We start from the raw sequence: 21468 nt of genomic DNA, 5'->3' as shown, positions 1-21468 counted from the left end.
GGTCTCAAGCACCTCAATACGGAGCCGGAGTTCCTCTAGCAGCAAACACTTGTCGCAGATGTAATCACCGTGAGCCTCAATGGGGTCCACCGGCTCCCACATCTCGTAACAGTAACACATCACCTGCTCCATTCTATATACTTAATTAAATTTCTGATTATTAGTTATGAAGACCCTGCCCGGATATAGATGATATATCACACCACTATTCAATAGGACTTACCAACTTAAAGGTATAAAAGAGAAGGAAGAAAACCTACCAACCAGCTGATCACCAACCTCCTCTTTGAATATTGTCTGTGGGGCCTGTTTGGTTGACTCGTCTCGCTGCTCCGCTTCCGCAGTGCTGTCTAAGCCTGGGAGTGGGGAACTTAACAGAGCAAAAACACCCCCTCACCTCCCACTTGCCCGAACTCTCCCACTTACCAAACTCTGCTTACACTCAATGCACCGCGCTCTGTGCAGTAGCACTAGTCCCGCCCCTTTTATACCCGGATTCGACTTCCGGTTTAAACTCCCCAGCAGTTTAATTTACACTTAAAAAATTAAACTCACTTCAAATAATTAACTTTTTAACACACTAAAATTCACAAAATACACTTAAATGACTTTTCTCCCACTTACCACACTCTCTCTCAACTCAAATGCCACATAGCTAAAATTCCCCAGCCCAGGCAACATCCTGATAAATCTCCTCTGTACCCCCTCTAGTGCAATCACATCTGTCCTGTAATGTGGTGACCAGAACTGCACGCAGTATTCTAGCTGCGGCCTAACTAGTGTTTTATGCAGTTTGTCCTATGTAATCCTATGTAATATAGGTGCAGAGAAGATTAAGAAAGAATTACAATTATATCGCGCCTTTCACAACTTCAGGACATCCCAAAATGCTTCACAGCCAATGAAATACTTTGAAGTGTAGTCACTGTTGTATTGTGGGGAAATGCAGCAGCCAATTTGTGCACAGCAAGGTCCCACAAACACCAATGAAATAATGAACAGATATTCTGTTTTAGTGATGTTGATTGAGGGGTATATTGGTCAGGACACTGGGGAGAACTCCCCTGCTCTTCTTCAAATAGTACCATGGGATCTTTTACTGCCCTGAGAGGGCAGACAGGACCCAGTTTAATGTCTCATCTGAAAGAAGGCACCTCCGACAGTGCAGTGCTCCCTCAGTACTGCACTGAAGTGTCAGCCTAAATTATGTGCACAAGTCTTTGGAGTGGGACTTGAACCCACAACCTTCTGACTCAGAGGCAAGAGTACTACCACTGAGCCAAGGCTGACACAAGTGGATGATCTCGCAAGAAGACCTATCCTCCCATTTACACCATTTCTATAAGGTCCTACCCATGGTGGCTTCAGCATGAATAGTGGAAGACTGCTGATGGCAGTGGCTAGATGACCAGTCGACTGATGTATTTCTGTTTATTACTATAGTGACACACAATACTGTGCTAAAACTGTGATTTTACTTGGGAAAATGTCCTGAATATTTCACTCGGTTTAAAAATGGAGTCCAGGGTCGCCAACCCTTCCGGATTGTCTGGGAGTCTCTGGGAATGGAAGATTAATCTCCCGGGCACTGCTGCAAGCAACCCGGATGAAAAGCAGAGTTCACATTTTTTATTCGTTGGCCATATCTTTAGTTTATTTTCTTTATCTGCTTGTGGTGGACTCCTGGTTCTTGGAACTTATTGTACAATAGCTGCAGATACAAAACCGCGAGCAAAGATACTCGACTACAGCGGATCTAACCTTTATAAGGTAAATGCAATAACATTGGCAAATTGTGGGCAAGTGTCACACGATTAGATGTCATGCGATCAAATGTCACAATCAAATGTCATGTGACCAGACCTCCAGGAATAGTTGCAACCAGAGTTGGCAACCCTATAGGAAGGTGCCCAAGAGACACTGCAGCAGGTCTGGAGGGAGGTGGCACATAATGTCAATGCTTGCAGCATCACCTCCAGGACATGGGTTCAGTGCTGCAAGCACTTCAACAACACAGTACTGCCCCCCGATTATCAAAATCCATGACAAGGCCTTGGATAACGTGGACCACTTTCCATACCTCGGGACCCTACTGTCAACAAGGGCAGACATCGATGACGAAGTCCAACGCTGCCTTCAGTGTGCCAGTGCAGCTTTCGGTCGCCTGAGGAAGAGTGTGTTTGAAGACCAGGACCTCAAACACGGCACTAAGCTCATGGTCTACAGAGCAGCAGTGATACACGCCCTCATGTATGCCTCAGAGACATGGACCATGTACAGCAGGCACCTCAAAGCACTGGAGAGGTACCACCAACGCTGCCTCCGCAAGATCCTGCAAATTCATTGGCAGAACAGGCGCACCAACGTCGGTGTTCTCGCTCAGGCCAACATCCTCAGAATTGAAGCTTTGACCACGCTCGACGGACGAGTCACATCACCCGCATGCCCGATACGAGACTCCCAAAACAAGCGCTCTACTTGGAGCTCCGGCACGGCAAGAGAGCCCCAGGTGGGCAGAGGAAACGCTTCAAGGACACCCTCAAAGCCTCCTTGAAAAAGTGCAACATCCCCACTGACACCTAGGAATCTCTGGCCCAATACCGCACAAAGTGGAGAAGAAGCATCCGAGAAGGCGCCGAACACTTCGAGTCTCTTCGCCGGGAGCAAGCAGAAGCCAAGCGCAAGGAGCGCACGTCAACCCAAGCACCCCACCCACCCACCCGCCCCTTCAACCACCATCTGCCCCACCTGTGACAGAGACTGTAGGTCCCGCATTGGACTCATCAGTCATCTGCAAACTCATTTTTAATGTGGAAGTAAGTCATCCTCGGTTCCGAGGGACTGCCTAAGCAGTGAAGAACCTGACCCAAACGGCAAGAGTGACAATTATATTTTCCTATCTCTATTTCTTTGCAATAGACCTGGCCACAGCACTTCCACATTTCCCATAGCATTCCAAACACTTCCTTCCCACCCCCTCTACACATGCTCTCCACCAATCACTGAGGAACACTGCACCAATTCTCCTTATCATTCTAATCCCATACTTAGTTGTTACTGCTGGCCTCACAACAGGTACAAACTTTTATCTGGTAGCAACCACAAAGCATTTCACTCCTCTGCTAAGTGCTTTCAACTTTCACACTTTCTTGCACATGGACACCTCTCCATTCGGCTTGCAACTTGTTGACGCTCCCTCGTAGCATGCACCCTATGTGCAGCTGCTTCACGCATCTTCACAACCCTTTACAACAACCACACAATAACTCACTCCCACTCTTGCTGCAGAAGCATCTGACTCACTACGAATGGGAGAGGACAAGAATTGAGGCAGGGCAGTCTTCATCCATGCCCTCACCCAGATGGAAGTGGAAGCCATAGACATAATTGGAGCAGGCAGATCAGCGATGATGAGTGTGGAGGCTGCGCTCATTAAGGAGTCTGCCTAATACTTGTACCTTTTCTCTTTCCTCAAGCAATCACACATGCAGGTAGCATGGCAACCTGGTGCAGCATACTCATGCCAGTCATCAGCTACTGCATAGCCTTTCCATGCCATGCTGACCCTTGAACCTCTTTCTCCTTTTCTAGGTCCATTTGAAGAACTGGATCCTGTGGAACATGACTCGGAGCGGAACATTCCTCCTGAAGAAGCACCAGCACAGAAAACGGCAACCCAGGTGGGAGAGAAACTGAGTTAGAGGGGTTTGCACGTGATGAATTGCAGAGCGCAAGTGCATAGGAGCAGGGGCTAGTGGAAAAGACAGCCCAGAAGATGGCTCACCAGAGGGCAACTTCAGTTTCTATCTCTGCTGAAGAGGACAGAGATGCCAACTTTAGGGATACAGCCATTCTGCGCACCTGAAATTGTACGAGGTGTTGGAAAGCCTGCCTTGAAGCTGCTGCACAATGTCTGAGAATGTGGAAGAGTTAGTTTCCAGCTTGTGACGTTCTGGCACAAGGTATCAGTACTCTGCAGTCCACCATGGGGCATGCGGTCACCTTTATTGGCGCTTCTGCCAGGTCTTCACAACAGTCTGTATCACCATCCCTTATAGCTTTGATCAAAGCTCAAACTGGTGCAATTCAGGCTCTGAGTTCCACCATCTCCACCGCCTTTGAAAGGCTTGGCAAACCCATTGATAAGAGGCTTCAAACCCATCATAGATCTCCTACAATTTGCTCTCCTTCAAATCATGGGAGTGGTGGTGGCATAATGGGGGTGGCACGAGTTGTCCTCTCTCTCAATGTTAGCATGTGCTCCCTCCTCAATCCCTCAACCAATACCCGCCATGGTGCCAGATAGAAAGGTGGGCCAGACTACCCTGGCAGCAGCCAAGATGCTGCAGTCTGTAGTAGGCCCTCCTAAAGGTCACCAACCAGAAGCATCTCCCAGATTCTCATCTGAACATCAGCAGTCTTCCACTATTCATGCTGAAGCCACCATGGGTAGGACCTTATAGAAATGGTAGACTAAGCAAGAAATCATTTAAGAAAAGCACTATGGGTTAACACATGGGTGAAAATATTATAATACGGTTCTTCTGTCAGTCATTAAAAAAATCACAGCTTTTGACTTTCTGATTTTGCCTGCAGTGTGCTTCGACAGTAGTTGCTGAGCATACAATGTCAAGTGTTATGTATATCAATGGTGGTCAGAGGGTGGGAGTTCTTTATTACAGGACTGGCAGAGATGGCGTTGAGGACTGTTAATGCCGGACTGGAGAGAAGGAGTAGATCAGCTGAAGGGTTTGTAAATCAACTGCTGGTGAAGAGCTCTGACTGTAGGCTAGTGCTGTTGCCCTCCTGCTTCTGCTCCATCCTTGCTATCATTAGGGTCTTTCTCATCAGATTGTGGAAGTACTTCTTGCAGTGCAGGCTCCATGTGCTGTCCCCGTTGCACAGCAAAGTTGTGTAGAATGCATCAGACGACCACAATCCGGGAGACTGTCTGTGACACTGAGACACCAAGCAGTGGGGGATACAATTGAGCTAATTAAATGGCTTATTAAGAGCCATTTTAATATTATTTTGAGGCTTCCTTCCTATTTTACGTTCTCCCCCACGGGTTACCCACTGCTCGGCGAACACGCCAGCTCAAGCTGGCGTGATTTGAGTCTGCTCTGACGTTTCTGATAAGCAGACAGTTGCAGAAGTAATTTAAAGGATGCCTTGTTGCAGATGGTCAGTTTCAGGGCACAGAGAATTTTGATTACTGCATTTATAATACATATAGAGATTTCTTTAGCTTGCAAGTGTTTTAAAGCCAACTGTATGTCCAGTGCCACCTCATTGGAACAACCTCTCTCACCACTGACAGATTGCTCTGTCATCTCACCTGCAGCTGACATCTATTGCAGCAACATCAGTGCCCTTGAAAAAATCATACCTTGGTCCTCTGAATCCTTCCACGATCAGCCCCAACACCAACATCACCAGGCACACCATTATCACCAACAACATCACCAAACTTCTCCGCCATCACCTGATGCTGCACATGACAAAGGGCATCAGCTTCTGACAACATTGCTGGCTGGGAGGCCATGGATGGCATCACCATGGCCAGATTTACTTCACTTAACACTGTTAACCCTGGATGCCACATGATGTGCTGGGTTGACACCATCCCACACCAGCACCATGAAGCATCCCTTTAATGTCCAAGCCATTCCATGCACACTCATCACTATAGTGGCGGGGGGGGGGGAAGTTATGTCTGAACATTCACTAGAACTCAGTAAGACACTTCTCAAGTTGCACTCAGATCTGTCCAATAAGGGGCAGTGTTGGGAAAAATAGATTTCACTGTATGACAACACATTACCAGAAACTTCACATGGACATTGGCTAAACCTCTCAAGTGCCTACCCTTGTGTGTTGTTAGTTGGTATGCTTGCAGTAGAATGAGGGTGTGTGTGAGGAGTGGCTAGTAAGATGGGGAAGTGATAAAGTAGATAGGGTTGGGTGGAGGTGCAAGATAAGTTGGTTTGAGTAAGGATGTGCAAGAGAAAGGTATTGGAGGCAGAGTGATGGGGATGTGTTGAGTGGCACAGCAGGGTGAGTTTGAGTGTGGCTTTGCAGTAACGTTTCATGATCCACTGAGATCATTGAAAGGTTGGCGCCACAACAGCCAGGGACCCCTGACGACACCTCTGCTTTTGCCCTCCTGTGCAATGTGCAACCAGGCTGCATTGGTGCCCTGGGGAGGTCTCTTCTGCCCTTGGAAGGGAAGAGGACCTCCCTGCGTGCTGTGACTCCCTCTATAAGCATATGGAAGGAGTTACTGGAGAGCCTGCGTGCAAGCGTCCACCTTTGTGCAGTGCTTGTCAGTGTTTGCAGCACCTCAATGCTGTCAAACACTGACAGAACAACTGTCAAGCTCCATGTGGCCGTGGTCCCTTCAAGGAAACCAGCTGATGACGTCATCAGACCCGCTTCCTGTTAATTGGCCGGGAAGCCCGTAGGGTGGGCTTAACGAGACAAATCAAGGGAAAATCCCTTTGACAGAGCGGCTGCAGTCAGGATCTTGAATGGAACCTGGAAACCAGCTCTCCCGCCACCATCCTGACACCGATGATAAAATCACAGCCTCTATGTCTGGCAACACCAGGTCGTGACATTCTAAGACATCTATGTAAACATTAAAATTAGTGTTCTGTGATTGCTTCCTCTATGTGTATCTCTGTATCCATCTCTGAGTCACTCTTTCTCTCTTTCATACACTCTCTCTCACATTTAAAAGAAAATATAAACATTCTAAATACTATCAACGAAACACAAATGATAATTAGAGCTTTCAAAATTCAACATGTGTGCTTTTTATTTGAAAAAGCAAATGAAATGAAGACATTGGGTTTGTCTCTGGCTCTGACGCTGTTAGCAATTCGAATCTTTACATTTACTAATGGTCAACAGAACGTGATAATCACGGGAATTGTAGGATGTTTGCTTTAAAATCAAACTCATTTTTTCCAAAGATGAACTCAATTACACGAAGGAAAATAATCTGGCCTCAAATTTCCTCATGGGTTTTGCCAGACTCCTGCCATAACTACGGGAGTTCCCAGTCAGTTTTATAAGGGGTGGAACCTCTCCTGCTCCTTAAAACGCCAATGATGCTGAGGAGGCGGAGCCAGAGATAGATTCCTTGTGCCGGGAGTACCTGCTCCTCCAGCTCAGAAGGAAACTGCCTTAATATTGGAGGTTGGTCACCAAGGGAGATGAGGAATGGTCCCCTCACTTTGGGGCTGAGGGGAGGGAGCTGCACACTTCTCTGATGGTGGACAGGCACTAGATTTTCCAGCCCCATAGGGTAGGCAGGAATTTTTTTTTTTAATAATTCAACTTTATTGTCATTGTACAATGCACAAGTACATGAACAACGAAATGTGATCTTGCAAGCTCCCATGAGTCCAGTACAAATAACATTAACATTAACGTAAATAGCACCGTCCTGGGAGAAGCAAAGCCGCTGCGTCTGTGCGCGCCGCCATTCCATTCCATTCCAGCATTCCTCCTGTCCGACAATCTTCAGCCCAACTCCAGCTGATCCTACAAACTCTAATGGGGTCAGTGCTGGAGAGCACCAAAAGGCACAATCCCAGAGTAACTGCTGGAGTACAACATATTTTATCTATTATTCAATGAAATTCGTTTCATTTCAGTTTCAGTTTAATTTCTCCCTAACACTGACTTTACATTCATTTATTTGTAACCAATATTACTCTTATTCCCACCTAAAATTTTCCATTGCAATAATATATTCTCCATTATAATCCTCTTCACCTCAAATATGTACACAGCCATGGAATTTGAGCCTGAAAATATTGCTAGCATTCCCACAAAATAATCAAATGCAATTTCACTTCTTCGATCACCATAAATCAGTGGCCCATATAAAATATTTTGTACATTACATGGGATAATACAGCATATCAACTAACTCATTTTGAGATATTAGTGGGTGGTAGTGACTACATTGAGAACAATCTCATCTCAGGGTTCAGGTGCCTGTGCTTTTCTCTTGCTGTTTATGATGTAATCTACCTCTTTGTCTCCTTTTATAATAACTCCCATTTATCTGCTGTTCCAGTTTGAAACAACCTCTTTAATGACATCTACCAACAGAACACATTTAAAAGATTGGCGGTGGAAATGTCCTCTGTAGTGATTTGTCAAAGTAAGACAACCAGTGACCAGTAGGTATATATATGTATGTATGTGTATACATAGATACATAGAAGATAGGAGCAGGAGTAGGCCATTCGGCCCTTCGTGCCTGCTCCGCCATTCGATGAGATCATGGCTGATCCTTTAATTCAGTATCCCGTCCCCGCCTTCTCTCCGTAACCCTTAACCCCTTTTGCCCGTAGAAATATATCTAATTCCCTCTTAAATATATTTAATGAGCTGGCGTACACTGCCCTCTGTGGCAATGAGTTCCACAGGTTCACCACTCTCTGAGTGAAGAAATTCCCCCTCATCTCTGTCCTAAATGGTTTAGCCCTTATCCTTAAATTATGTCCTCTAGTTCTGTTCTCACCCGCCAAGGGAAACATTCCTTCTGCATCCAGTCTGTCTAGACCTGTCAGAATTTTATACACTTCTATGAGGTCCCCTCTCAATCTTCTAAACTCCAGTGTGTACATCCCTAAACTACATAGTCTCTCCTCATAGGTCATTCCCGCCATTCCTGGTATCAGCCTGGTGAATCGCCGCTGCACCCCCTCCATGGCAAGAACATCCTTCCTCAGATGAGGCGACCAAAACTGTACACAGTACTCGAGGTGTGGTCTCACCAGTGCCCTGTACAGCTGCAGCAAGGTATCCCTGTTCCTGTATTCTAACCCTTTTGCTATGAAGGCCAGCATACCGTTTGCCTTCTTGACCGCCTGTTGCACCTGCATGCTCGCCTTCAGTGACTGGTGTACAAGAACACCCAGGTCTCTCTGTACTTCCCCCTCTCCCAATCTATTGCCATTTAAATAATAATTTGCCCTCCCGTTCCTGCACCCAAGGTGGATAACTTCGCACTTGTCCACATTATAGTGCATCTGCCATTTATCCGCCCAATCGCCCAGTCTGTCCAAATCGCTCTGGAGCTTCCTGGTCTCTTCCTCTGAGCCCACCCCCCCTCCTAGTTTAGTGTCGTCTGCAAATTTGGAAATGCTGCATCCGACTCCCTGATCCAGGTCATTAATGTAAATTGTGAACAGCTGGGGGCCCAGGACAGATCCCTGTGGTACCCCACTTGTTACTGCCTGCCATTCAGAAAATGAGCCGTTTATTCCAACTCTCTGTTTTCTATCTGACAGCCAGTTCCCTATCCACGCCAATACTTTCCCCTTTATCCCATGAGCCTCAATTTTCCATGCTAATCTTTTATGTGGGACCTTATCGAAGGCCTTTTGGAAGTCCAGGTACACCACATCTACTGGCTCTCCCCCATCTATTCTACCAGTTACTCCCTCAAAAAATTCCAATAGATTAGTCAAGCACGATTTACCCTTTGTAAATCCATGTTGACTCTGTCCTATCCTGTCCCCATTTGCTAAGTGCTCCGCTATTTCATCCTTAATGATGGACTCCAGCATTTTGCCCACAACTGATGTAAGGCTTACAGGTCTGTAATTACCTGCTTTTTCCCTACCCCCCTTTTTGAATAGTGGGGTAACGTTAGCTACCCTCCAATCCATCGGCACTGTTCCCGAGTCTAATGAATTCTGAAAAATCATCCTTATGAGTGATAGAAGGCCAGGAAATACAAGAGAACCATTCATTTTTAATAGATTTATATTATAGATACGATGCTTGACAGTCTCTCCATGGATTAGAGTTGTGTCACTTGTCAGTTGCATTGTACAAACAGATTTGTTCAACTTATCATATCACAGACTGTTCTGTAGCAAATCCTTTCATGCCGCCAATCTCACGGAGACAAGCAACTAGAAATGCGTAACAAAAACATACAATAGAGAAGCAACATGTAGACCTCATGTTACAAAGGAAACAATTTGAAATGCACTTAAGCTGAGATAAAATCCTGATGTAATATTAATGTACTTTCTCATTACAGTTTGGCAATCGGATCGATTTCTGGGCATGCAGCATTTCACTCAAACCTGTGTGTAGTGTGGGTAGATGCCCATTCTGACATTAACACTCCTGATACAACACCATCCGGCAATCTGCATGGACAACCAGTGTCATTTCTCATCAAGGAACTCAAGACTGAGGTAAATGTGAAATTAGGTCCAAAAATTAAATACATCATTGTGTGAAGACAAATTGCGGTGGATTTTCAACTTCACCGCCTGGGTAGTAATCTTGCGGAGCGGATTGCCCACCTTTTATAGAAATGTTGTCCAATGGAAATCGCTGACTAGCCACGTGTAGCTACGACAACACCATTTTAGCCACATGCACTAATTTTTGAAAATACCTTGCACACAATGCATGTAAATTTACTTAACAAACCTCTAATATCATTCAGGCGAAATGTTGCAGTCTTTCTCTTTCACCAAATTTTGGAAATCTGGGATGAAATTTATCAGATACAGGACATGTTAGTGCAACTTCTAGGTTTTTGTCCAGCATTTACAAGTAGTACTTTGACTTCATCGGAGTGATTGCTGAGAATGTTGACTCCGACAAGGAGGCGCGCGAGACCCACTCCTGCTCTCCATCCAGAATGCAGTTAGATGCTGTTTTCCCTTTGCCATGATATGCCCTACTGGAGCTGTTCATTATTGGTTGGGCTTGCTTTCTTCTGCTGGCTTGGAGCGGTTATTCTGATGGTCGAGCTGACCACGATGACAGTTCTGCTCTCCATAAAAAGTTGCTGGTGTCTCCCTGGTGCTGAAGTACGGCATTTTCACCAGTCTTACAGCTATTCCTACACTGTTGTTATGTCATTGAATTCTAACATACCCCTACTAACCTGTGCTTATCTGCTAATACTATTGGTGGAAATGACCCAAAACCAGTGATCACTAACTGCAATCTAAAATAGAATTAATTTTCATCACTAGTTACTAAAATTCATAGGCCTAGAAATTTGATATTAGTAAAAACCTGCTGGTGCCACCACGGTCCAGACTATTGTTGATTGGGGAATTGGGGTTGCGTTCACTCTAACCGCAGTTGGATGCCCAGGCAGAAAGGGGCTGTCTGGGTTGCCACCTCCCTTCCGCTTCCTTCTCCTCTTCCGCTTCATCCCCCCTCCTCTATCAGATTCCATGTAGCAGCAAGGCTGTCATTGTACGCATGCTGCCCACATGTGGTTGGGTTGCGGAGTGGAGTCATGAACCAGCTGGTCAGGGGATAGCCCTTGTCGCCCAGTAGCCAGCCTGTGGTTTGTCTTGATGGCTCAAAGACTGAGGGAACAGTGGACTGGCGCAGAATAAAAGCATCATGACTGCTGTCAGGTTACTGGGCATTCACCATCATGATGTGCTGAACATGGTCGCATAGCAACTGCGAGTGGTAACCTTTGCGGTTGCGATATATCTCAGCATTTAGACACAGTGCCCGCAAAGCCACGTGTGTGCAGTCGATGGTGCCCTGCACCACGGGTAATCCAGCTATCCTGGCAAAGCCACGTGCGTGCTCCGCCTGCTTCTCTCTGGTCAGAGAGAAGACAATAAAGTCCCCTCTCCTGGCATAAAGAGCTTCTGTCACCTCTCTTATGCAGCAGTGGACAGCGAACTGCGAGATGCTACAGATGTTGCCTGCTCCAGCCTGGAAGGATCCCAAAGCAAAGAAATTCAAGGCCATGGTCACCTTTACAGCCACTGGCAGCACTGTCCTTGCCCTGGTGTGAGGCTGCAGGTCTGGTTGCAAGAGGTGGCAGAATTCGGTGAGCACCTCCTTCGTAAAGTGCAGATGCCTCACACACTGCTCCTGGCTCAGGTTGAGGTAGCGGTAAGAGAATTGCTCTCAGAATACCCTAGGTGGGTAAGGCCGCCTACTGATAGCCCTTCTCCCTATCCCTCTGCGAGCAGCTTGTCCTCTTCTTTGCTGCCTCTGCTCCGACTCCCTGTCATGCTGCAGACCAAGGGGGATGACAACTAGAGCACTCATAACTGGGAGCAAGTGGTCTGACCAGAACCCTTGAAGTCAGAACCAAGGCCTTCTCTACTTGCAGCACCACTCTCTGTCACCTGACCAACTTTAAACAACTCAAGAAAGCTGCAAACACTTCCACAAACTTACACAGAGCCAATAGAAATTAATCAGCAACTGACCTGAGAGTGGCTGATGATCCCTTTAAATATTGCTGGTAGGGGGTCCTTGCAGCCGCTGAATGCGTGTTCAGCTGTGTGAGGTTAACACAAGCTGTTCCTTCCAGCGTTGAGGATGAAAATGGCAGCGCTGGCGTCAAATCAGCGTTGCACGCTGACTGACGTCACAATCTGCCTACCCTACATACATCTGGCGCACGTTCCCAGCACCAACGCTACCGCCCTACCATGATGGCGTTTGACGCGGCCCACACCAGATTTGTGTGCACACTGCTCCCACTTTCAAACCAAAACAGCACCCGTAGCGCCCAATCAAATTTCTATGGCAAAAACTTTGCAGTTGTAGTGAATAAAGGCCCCGAACAGCATTGGCATATTTTGCATGCTATACAGTAAACTATCTTTCTCAACCTGCTGCTCCTAATCTAGCTGGTACCATCTCTCGACACTTCCTAGCTATCCCTTAGCAGATTGCATTTATCACAAAACACTGAATGGAATGTATTCTAATTCAGTTGCCAAAGTAAACATGACACACCATCAACACATAGTTACTGTATCCTTTATTATTGACAGAATAGACTAGCAATAGTAAAAGTATTGCTATAGGAAAAGTACATGCTAATAACCAGAGTAGCCTTTGACTCTAGCTAGGTGCATTTATTTCTGAACCTTGTTGATGATTAATCTCACTTCACAGACTCCCTTTACTGTTTATTTAAAATTAACTATTAATTACTTTTCCTGTGTAAAAGTATTATGGATACCAGTCGATCTCCTTGGTGTTGCACATGGGGATTCAAGGCCAAATGGAGTCTTCAGGTGAAGCGGGGTAAGAGGGCAGGGAATAAATGGAACAAGGGAGATTTTAAAGCAATACATTCTGTCCTTATTTTTATATAATACTTTGATTTGTAACTATTTATGACTACAAAGCAAGATATATGGCAATTTGGGAAGCATTGAAGTAAGTAGAGTTGGTTTGAGGATAGGAGTTTCTCTGTAGTATAGGCTGAGGAGCTGGGAAATGCAAAACTGATGTGCTACAATGCCACTACTGGCGGGAGTGTATAATTACAGCATGACAAATTTACATAGGCAATTTCCATTGTAAATTTGGACATAGAAATTTATATTGGAAAAAGTTGACACAAAAGTTTGATAAAAACGCGACAACAGAAAGTAGTTTTATTGTCAAAAAGTGCACGTAGATGCAAGATTTTTAGTACTCACCTTTTTTACTGTTGAAAATATGGTTAGAAATGTCCCCACACATCTTTCCTGCTGGGCGAGTAGGGTTAAAATCGGGGCCTAAGTACAGTAAAATACATGAAAAAATAGAATGTTTACACATTACATTAATAATAAAGCAAATCATGTCACAGTATACTATGCTTAAATGAAACTGATCCAGTGGTTGCTTGCTGTTTTACTGTGTTATGGTGAGTTTTACCAGGAGCTCCATATTTGGTTGGGGCCTGGGGGCACAGCTCCCATAGGCCCATACATTAATCTGACAGCAGATTATGGTTTGCAATTACTCTCCGTTTATTGTATGAGTCCATATGCGCATAATGGATGTTGTCCTTGTGCAACAGTCGCTGAAGGTAAGCATGCAGGTGCAGCAGGCGGTTAAGAAGGCAAATGGTATGTTGGCCTTCATAGCGAGAGGGTTCGAGTACAGGAACTAGGATGTCTTGCTGCAGTTATACAGGGCCTTGGTGAGACCACACCTTGAGTATTGTGTGCAGTTTTGGTCGCCTTATCTGAGGAAGGATGTTCTTGCCATGGAAAGTGTGCAGCGAAGATTCACCAGGCTGATACCTGGGATGGCAGGAATGACATATGAGGAGAGATTGGGTCGATTGGGCTTGTACTCGCTGGAGTTTAGAAGAATGAGAGGAGATCTCATCGAAACTTATAAAAGTCTAACAGGATTAGACAGACTAGATGCAGGGAGGATGTTCCCGATGGTTGGGGAATCCAGAACCAGGGGTCACAGTCTAAGGATAAGGGGTAAGCCATTTAGGACAGAGATGAGGAGGAATTTCTTCACCCAGAGAGTGGTGAACCTGTGGAATTCTCTGCCAAGGAAGGCAGTAGAGGCCAATTCATTAAATATATTCAAGAAGGAGTTGGATATATTTCTTAAGGCTAAAGGGATCAAGGGATATGGAGAGAAGGCAGGAACAGGGTACTGAATTTGGATGATCAGCCATGATCTCATTGAATGGCGAAGCAGGCTCGAGGGGCCGAATGGCCTACTCCTGCTCCTATCTTCTATGTTTCTATAATAATCTTTAAATAGTAGACATACAGAGAAATAAATGACACTACTGCGTGTTCCCCAGATAGGGACTTATGGATGTTGTTCCTTTCCAATTCTGATCTTCTCTACAAATTGCTGAAGAAAAGCTTGAGATCTTGTAGTGTGCTTCTCACAAAACACCGTCATTGCTGACTGATTATGGATTGTGAACAAGATTCCTAGAAAGGATGTATTTCCTCCACAACAACAGATGGCAACTTGTTTTTAATCCTAAATAACAACAGAAAATGCTGGAAAAACTCAGCAGGCCAGGCAATATCCTGTTCATCCATTGTTCATCTCTTATCTCAAAATTGCCTTGGCTTAACAGTTTCCCACTGTGGCCATGAAAACAAGTCACGAATCTTATATCCATTGTTTCAACAAGCAATTAAAACAGAGGGCTCGAATTTCCAAGCCCCGTGGAGGCGGGTTTAGAGGCGGGAGTGGTGGGAAAATTGCAGAATCGGGGGGCATGAACCCATCCCGCCCCCAACACGCCTCTGTGCCAATGTCCCAGGAGGCGGGTATCCGACCTGTGCTGGGAGCCGCCTCCCCGAGGCGGGAAGGGGATTACTGCCAATTAACAGGTAGCTAACAGGCAGTTTTTTGCCTAATCCCTATTTTTAGCCCTGAAGTGTGGGTTTCCCGACGGCTCCAAACTACGCCAAGTTAACGAGGCAGACCGTCGGTCTGAAGGGGTTGGAGGGGTTGAGATGTCCGTTGTGCAGGTGAGTGATGGGTGCATGTGTGCAGAGGTAAGTGTGTGAGGTAAGTGTAAAGTGTTTTTATAAGTTTTACTTACCTTTACTTTCTCCTGCAGGCTTCCTTCCTTCAGTTCTCAGGAGTCCCTCATCTCACCGGCACAGAAAGCAGAATGGCCGCTGAAATGTCAAAAGCTGCAGCCTCTGCTTTCTGGTCTGGAGAGATCTCTAACTGAGTCTGAGTAGAAGGACTCAAGTTAGAAGATAGATTGTCAGTGTTTGACAGCTTCACAGAGCTGTCAAACACTGATTTTTCATCTGTCAAAAGCTCTTGACAGATGAAATGTCAATTACTGACGTCACCAGTAACCAGGTGTCCCTTAATTGGCCTGCTGAGCCCTCTGGGCAGCCTTAACAAGGTCAATCAAGGGAAAATAACGTGGGTTGGCCACAAGTCGATGGAGGCGGGACTACAACCCAAAAAGTGGGAGTCCTGCCTCCATCACGTCCCCATTGACAAAATCCAGCCCAAAGTGTCAGCTAAATTGTTCCCTGACACATCAAACCCTAAAGCATCCTGGGAATGAACAAAATTTAACCATTTCATTAAGTAAAAAGAAACCAAAAACTTTAATCAGATGAGATTAAACCAAATCCCAATCCTACGTACATATGTATACATATAACTGGGGTATCTTACAAATGTACTCATCTTACACTTTTGAGTTACCTCAAGCAAAAATAATTTTCTGTCTGTTGGGTCCAAGCTTCTTTGAACTCTCTCTGTCATTTTTTTATGTTTTCCATCTTAGATTCCAGCTGTCCCAGGATTCAGTTGGCTGGAACCATGTTTATCTGCAAAAGATATTGTTTATATCGGTCTGAGAGATGTGGATCCTGGTGAGAAGTACGTTTCTTAATTGAAGATATACTGAAAATCTATAATTAGTCTAATTCATATTTAACATTTATTTAGAATTAGTGTCAAACATTAGAAGCATTTGTCATTTCGTTAGTAAATCTTATCTTGTATCTTATAGCTGTTGGAATATAATTTTTCAGTGATATATAAAAAGCCTCACATTTATATAACACCTTTCACGACCTCAGGATGTCCCAAAGCGCTTTACAGCCAATGAAATACTTTTGAAGTGCAGTCGCTGTTGTAAGGTAGATTAACTTCTGGTAATTGTGCAGTAATTGTCACAAATTTATTATGGAAGCTTCCATGACGTTGCCACCGTAATGCCTAGGCGACTTCAACTTCCAGGCCTCATTTCAATATAATTGACGGGTTGCCCACCCAATCTCTTCCAGAAGCGGGCATCCCGACCACTTTATGCAACCAATTTCCAGCGAGCCTCTAGAGTCCTATCTTAAAGCAAGGTTACATTCCCTGAAGACAGATTGCATTCCAAGACCGCACACTATTCTGTTGGGACTAAAGAGTCGGAAGGCTGCCCTCAGGTTTTCTGATGCATTCCTGGACGTCCTTGTGGAGCAGATCAGGGTAAAGAGGGACGACCTCAGTTGCGACACATTTTCCGGTGCTGGAGCCTTGACTACAGCCTCAATCTTGTCCGGCGACTTATGCAACCCTTCCTCATCAATCATGTGGCCACAATACGAGATTTGTCTCCTGAAGAACTCGCATTTGGGGCGGTTGGCTCGTAACCCATATTCCTGTAATCTTGTGAGCACCTGCTCCAGGTTGGCAAGGTGTTCACTGTCATTTTTGCCCATAACCAGGATGTCATCCAAATAACATTGGGTCCCCGGGATCCCTTGCAGGACTTGTTCCATCGCCCTCTGCCAAATAGCCGGGGCTGATGCTACCCCGAATACCAGTCGATTGTACTGGTAAAGGCCTTTGTGAGTGTTTATCGTGAGGTATTTCCTAGATGCTTCTTCTACCTCCATTTGTAGATACGCTTGGGCCAGATCAATCTTTGTAAAGCGTTTCCCTCCAGATAGTGAGGCGAAAATATCTTCTATCCGTGGAAGTGGATATTGTACTGTGTGCAGGACTGGGTTCACAGTTACCTTGAAGTCCCCACAGATGCGAACCTTCTTCGGTTCCCCAGGCGTGCTGCTCAATGATTTCTTCATTACAGGAACGATGGGTGTGGCCCACTCGCTCCAGTCCACCTTGGACAGCACACCCGAACGCTCCAGACTCTCCAGCTCTGCTTCAATGGCTGGGCGGATCGCGTCTGGCCTTAAAAAAATTTTGGGTTTGCGTTATCTTCGATTTTTATCGTTGCCGTTACTCCTTTTAGAGTCCCAAGTCCTTGTTGGAACACCTCTTTCGCGTCAGTTAGAATCTTTGACAGTCGTCCAGGTGTGACGTCATCATCCTTTTTATCAGTCACAGTTAGCGCCTGAATGGAATGCCAATCCAATTGTATTTTTCGGATCCATTCACGTCCCAATAATGGTGGTCCTCCATCTGGTAGTATATATAGATACAGTTTCTGTGTTTCCTTGCCGTTGTATTCAACTGGCACCCTTATTTTTCCTCTGGGGTAGACTTTTTTGCCCCATGTATGTCTTCAATACAATGGATGTGGCCTTCAAGGGTATGTGTGGGAATAGCCGCTCATAGTCTCGTCGATTCATGACAGTTAGGGCTGATCCTGTGTCCAATTCCATCTTTACTGGGAACCCTGCTATCATGAGGGTGACCCAAATGGTTCGGTGATCCTCCTTTGCGATCACGTTGTGTAACTTTAGACAACTTAGTCTCCTGCTCCTGGAGTCCTTATCACTTTCCTGATCTTCCGAACTACTGTCTGTCAATTTCTTTACTTTCTTGTACTTTTCCTTAGTAGTTCTTGTAATGTTGGTTTTCTTTCCCGACCTGCAGACTCTTGCTGTGTGTTCCATTTTCCCACATTGCCTGCATACTTTGTCCTTAAACCAGCAGTCCTTCTGATCATGGGTTGTTCTGCCGCAGCGATAGCACTTTTCTGCTCCATACGCCATTTCGTTAGCGCTGTATTCTTGTGGTTTCTGTTGTATTTCCGCAGCTCCCCGTGCTGCTGCTTCGTAGGATACTGCCACGCTGAAAGCCTGTTCTAGCGTCAGGTCCTTTTCCGAAAGTAGTCGTTTCTGGGTTCCTTCACTCTGGAGCCCGCAGACAAATTTATCCCGTAAGGTGTCTGCCAGTCCTGCTCCGAACTGGCAGTGCTTCGATAACTTGCGTAGTTCCGTAAGATAGTCAGCATTGCTCTCATCTTTGTGCTGGTTTCTTTTATGGAACTTGAATCTTTCTGCTATCAGCAGCGGTGTAGGGTTTAGGTGTTCCTGTAAGATATTAACAATCTCTTCAAAACTTTTCTCCATTGGTTTAGCTGGGGTAATTAAATTCCGCAATAGGCCGTACGTTCTCGCGCCCATCAAATTTAATAATACCGACGCCTTCTTTCCATCGGCCACCTCATTTGCCTCGCAATACACTTCAATTCTTTCCACATACGTGGTCCAGTCTTCTACCTCGTTGTTGAAAGCAGTGATACTGCCACTCTTCGGCATCGAGTGATTTAAAATGGCGCCTCCCGCGCTTTTTCTTCTTCCCCAATGGAATAAAATGGCGCCTCCCGTGCTTTTCCTTCTTCCCCTTGCTGCCACGCTGCTCCTAGCGTTCTACAGGGTAATGGCGGCGACCCGCGGCTTCGGCGCGTATCATTTTCCTTCCCCTCGTTCTATCCTCTCCACGCTGCCCGGTTCTTGAGCACCGACCGTGCCCTGTGCGCTCCACCCTCTCTCTCTCTTCCTCCCGACGACGCTGCACGGCCCCTTTGCAGAGCCGCTCGATCGAGCCCGAGCCCGCCGCAGTCCGGAAGGGTCAGCGCACTACCTGCTACCAGCACGACTTGCTGGAACACCTCGACTGGGGAGCCAGGCCCAGCTCTCCACAGCCTCCCCTGCAACTCTCCGATGGATCCCTGGGCGGTTGCCCGCGGTCGACGCCCACCGTTCTGACTTCGACCTCCAAGAAGCTTCTCTTCAGGGAAAAGATCCCCGTGAGGTGATGCAGTACTGCAGGTGAGTTTGAACCTGCCTGTCACCAGTATAGTGTCCGGGTATCAATAATACTCGGACTGCAGGAGAACAATAAAATAGGTATATACTGAACAGAGGGGAACTCAAGACTGACGTAGAGAAGCCTGCTATGGCTTTATATACAGGGGTGGTCACTGCCGGTACTGCAGTATAGAATCAGTTCTTCTCTTAAAGGTACATACACAACACCCAGCACCTGCGGGAGCATCCCTTGGGCCACTGTTCAGCAGACACAAGAACATAAGAAATAGGAGCAGGAGTTGGCCATTCATCCCTTCAAGCCTGCTCCGCCATTCAATAAGATCATAGCTGATCTTCTACCTCATCTCCACTTTCCTGCACTATCCCCATATCCCTTGATTTCCTTAATATTCAAAAATCTAGCGATCTCTGTCTTAAATATATATACTCAACGACTGAGCCTCTACAGCCCTCTGGGGTAGAGAATTCCAAAGATTCACCACCCTCTGAGTGAAGAAATATCTCCTCATCTCAGTTCTAAATGGCCAACCCCTTATTCTGAGACTATGACCCCTGGTTCTAGACTCTCCAGCCAGGGGAAACATCCTCCTTACATCTACCTTGTCAAACCTTGTAAGAATTTTGTATGTTTTGATGAGATCACTTCTCATTCTTCTAAACTCTAGAGAATATAGGCCGAGTCTACGCAATCTCTCCTCATAGGACAATCCCCCCATCCCAGGAACCAGGCTGGTGAACCTTTGTTGCACTCCCATTATGGCAAGTATATCCTTCCTTAGGTAAGGAGACCAAAACTGTACACAATACTCCAGGTGTGGTCTCACCAGGGCCCTATATAATTGCAGTAAGACATCTTTACTCTTATACTCAAATCCTCTTGTAATAAAGGCCAACATACCATTTGCTTTCCTAATTGCTTGCTGTACCTGCATGTTAACTTTCAGTGATTCGTGTACAAGGACACCCAGGTCCCTCTGAAGACCAACATTTCCCAGTCTCTCACCATTTAAAAATACTCTGCTTTTTTGTTTTTCCTACCAAAGTGGATAACTTCACATTTCTCCACATTATATTCCATTTGCCATGTTCTTGCCCACTCACTTAGTCTGTCTATATCCCTTTGAAGCGTCCTTGCATCCTTCTCACAACTTACATTCCACGCAGCTTTGTAACATCAGCAAACTTGGATATATTACATTTGGTCCCCTCATCCAAATCATTGATGTAGATTGTGAATAGCTGAGGCCCAAGCACTGATCCTTGCGGTACCCCACTAGTTACAGCCTGCCAACCCGAAACCTGGAGAGATGTGGCTGACAAGATCAGTGCCAGCAATATCATGCTCAGGATCTGGCTTCAGTATAGGAAGAAATTCAATGACCTCACACGAACAGCAAGGGTGAGTACACTCTTCTCTCATTCACTCTCCACAGCACCTGACAACACTCCTTTCACCCCCCTCACTTACCACTCTCAACAATTCCCTCCCCTCCATCCATCTTTCAGCACACAATCACAAGGGCATACTGCAACACCTCTTTTTCTGATTCAAAACACATTCACTTCTTCCTTTCCTCTCTTCAACCACACACTAGCATAATTTTTTTCTCACATCATAGCACTTGCATAACCACCAACTCCTCCCAGCACTTCTTCCTCATTTCCCATTGCATACATTTGCCTTTACATTCATCACCTCCCCATCCTAATTACATCTCGCACCTTCTCCACCTCTCAACACATGCACTATATGAACAGGACCTACACATCTCTACTTGCTACATCAACAACCACTCACTAGCTTACGCCCTCTCTTTCTGCAGGACGAAACAGCACATAATCCGAGGTAGAGACCCAGGGAGAAGTGCCCAATATCATAATGCTCACCCAAGCGGACCACAAAGTACTGGGGACTAGTGGCCAAGGCAGAGTCATGAATAATGGGGGAAGGTGCAACTGGCGGCTTATTTGAGCAGGGTGCCAAGTCGGCTGGGCCAAACTGTCCGAACAGCAGCCAAGGTGCAGCAGTCTGCAGCCGCGCCCTCACAGGCTCGAGCACCCAGAACTCATTGGCCACGAGCATCTCAAGAGTCTCAACATGAGCAACAGCAGCCTTCCACCAGCTTTGCTGAGGTCATTAGAGAACACCTCGTAGAAGTAGTAAACT

General features: G+C 46.0%; 1 protein-coding gene across 6 annotated transcripts in view; it reads left to right on the top strand.

The window, feature by feature from the left end:
• Positions 1-21468, top strand: part of LOC147120986 (arginase-1-like) — a 78790-nt gene that overhangs the window by 37507 nt on the left and 19815 nt on the right. For all 6 annotated transcript variants that reach the window (XR_015075973.1, XM_085980183.1, XM_085980185.1 and 3 more), the window contains 2 exons: positions 10076-10235; positions 16067-16161. Coding sequence is in view for 5 of the 6 variants with exons in the window: in XM_085980183.1 (XP_085836309.1) it covers positions 10076-10235; positions 16067-16161 (255 nt within the window). In the remaining variant the exon portion in view is untranslated. The remainder of the gene's footprint in view (positions 1-10075; positions 10236-16066; positions 16162-21468) is intronic.

This window comes from Somniosus microcephalus, chromosome 3, assembly GCF_052327205.1.
Source record: "Somniosus microcephalus isolate GS21.2 chromosome 3, FLI_Smic_1.0, whole genome shotgun sequence".
Classification (NCBI taxonomy): Eukaryota; Metazoa; Chordata; class Chondrichthyes; order Squaliformes; family Somniosidae; genus Somniosus; species Somniosus microcephalus.
Note: the sequence above shows the minus strand (reverse complement) of the source record. Positions and strands in the feature narration are given on the sequence as shown.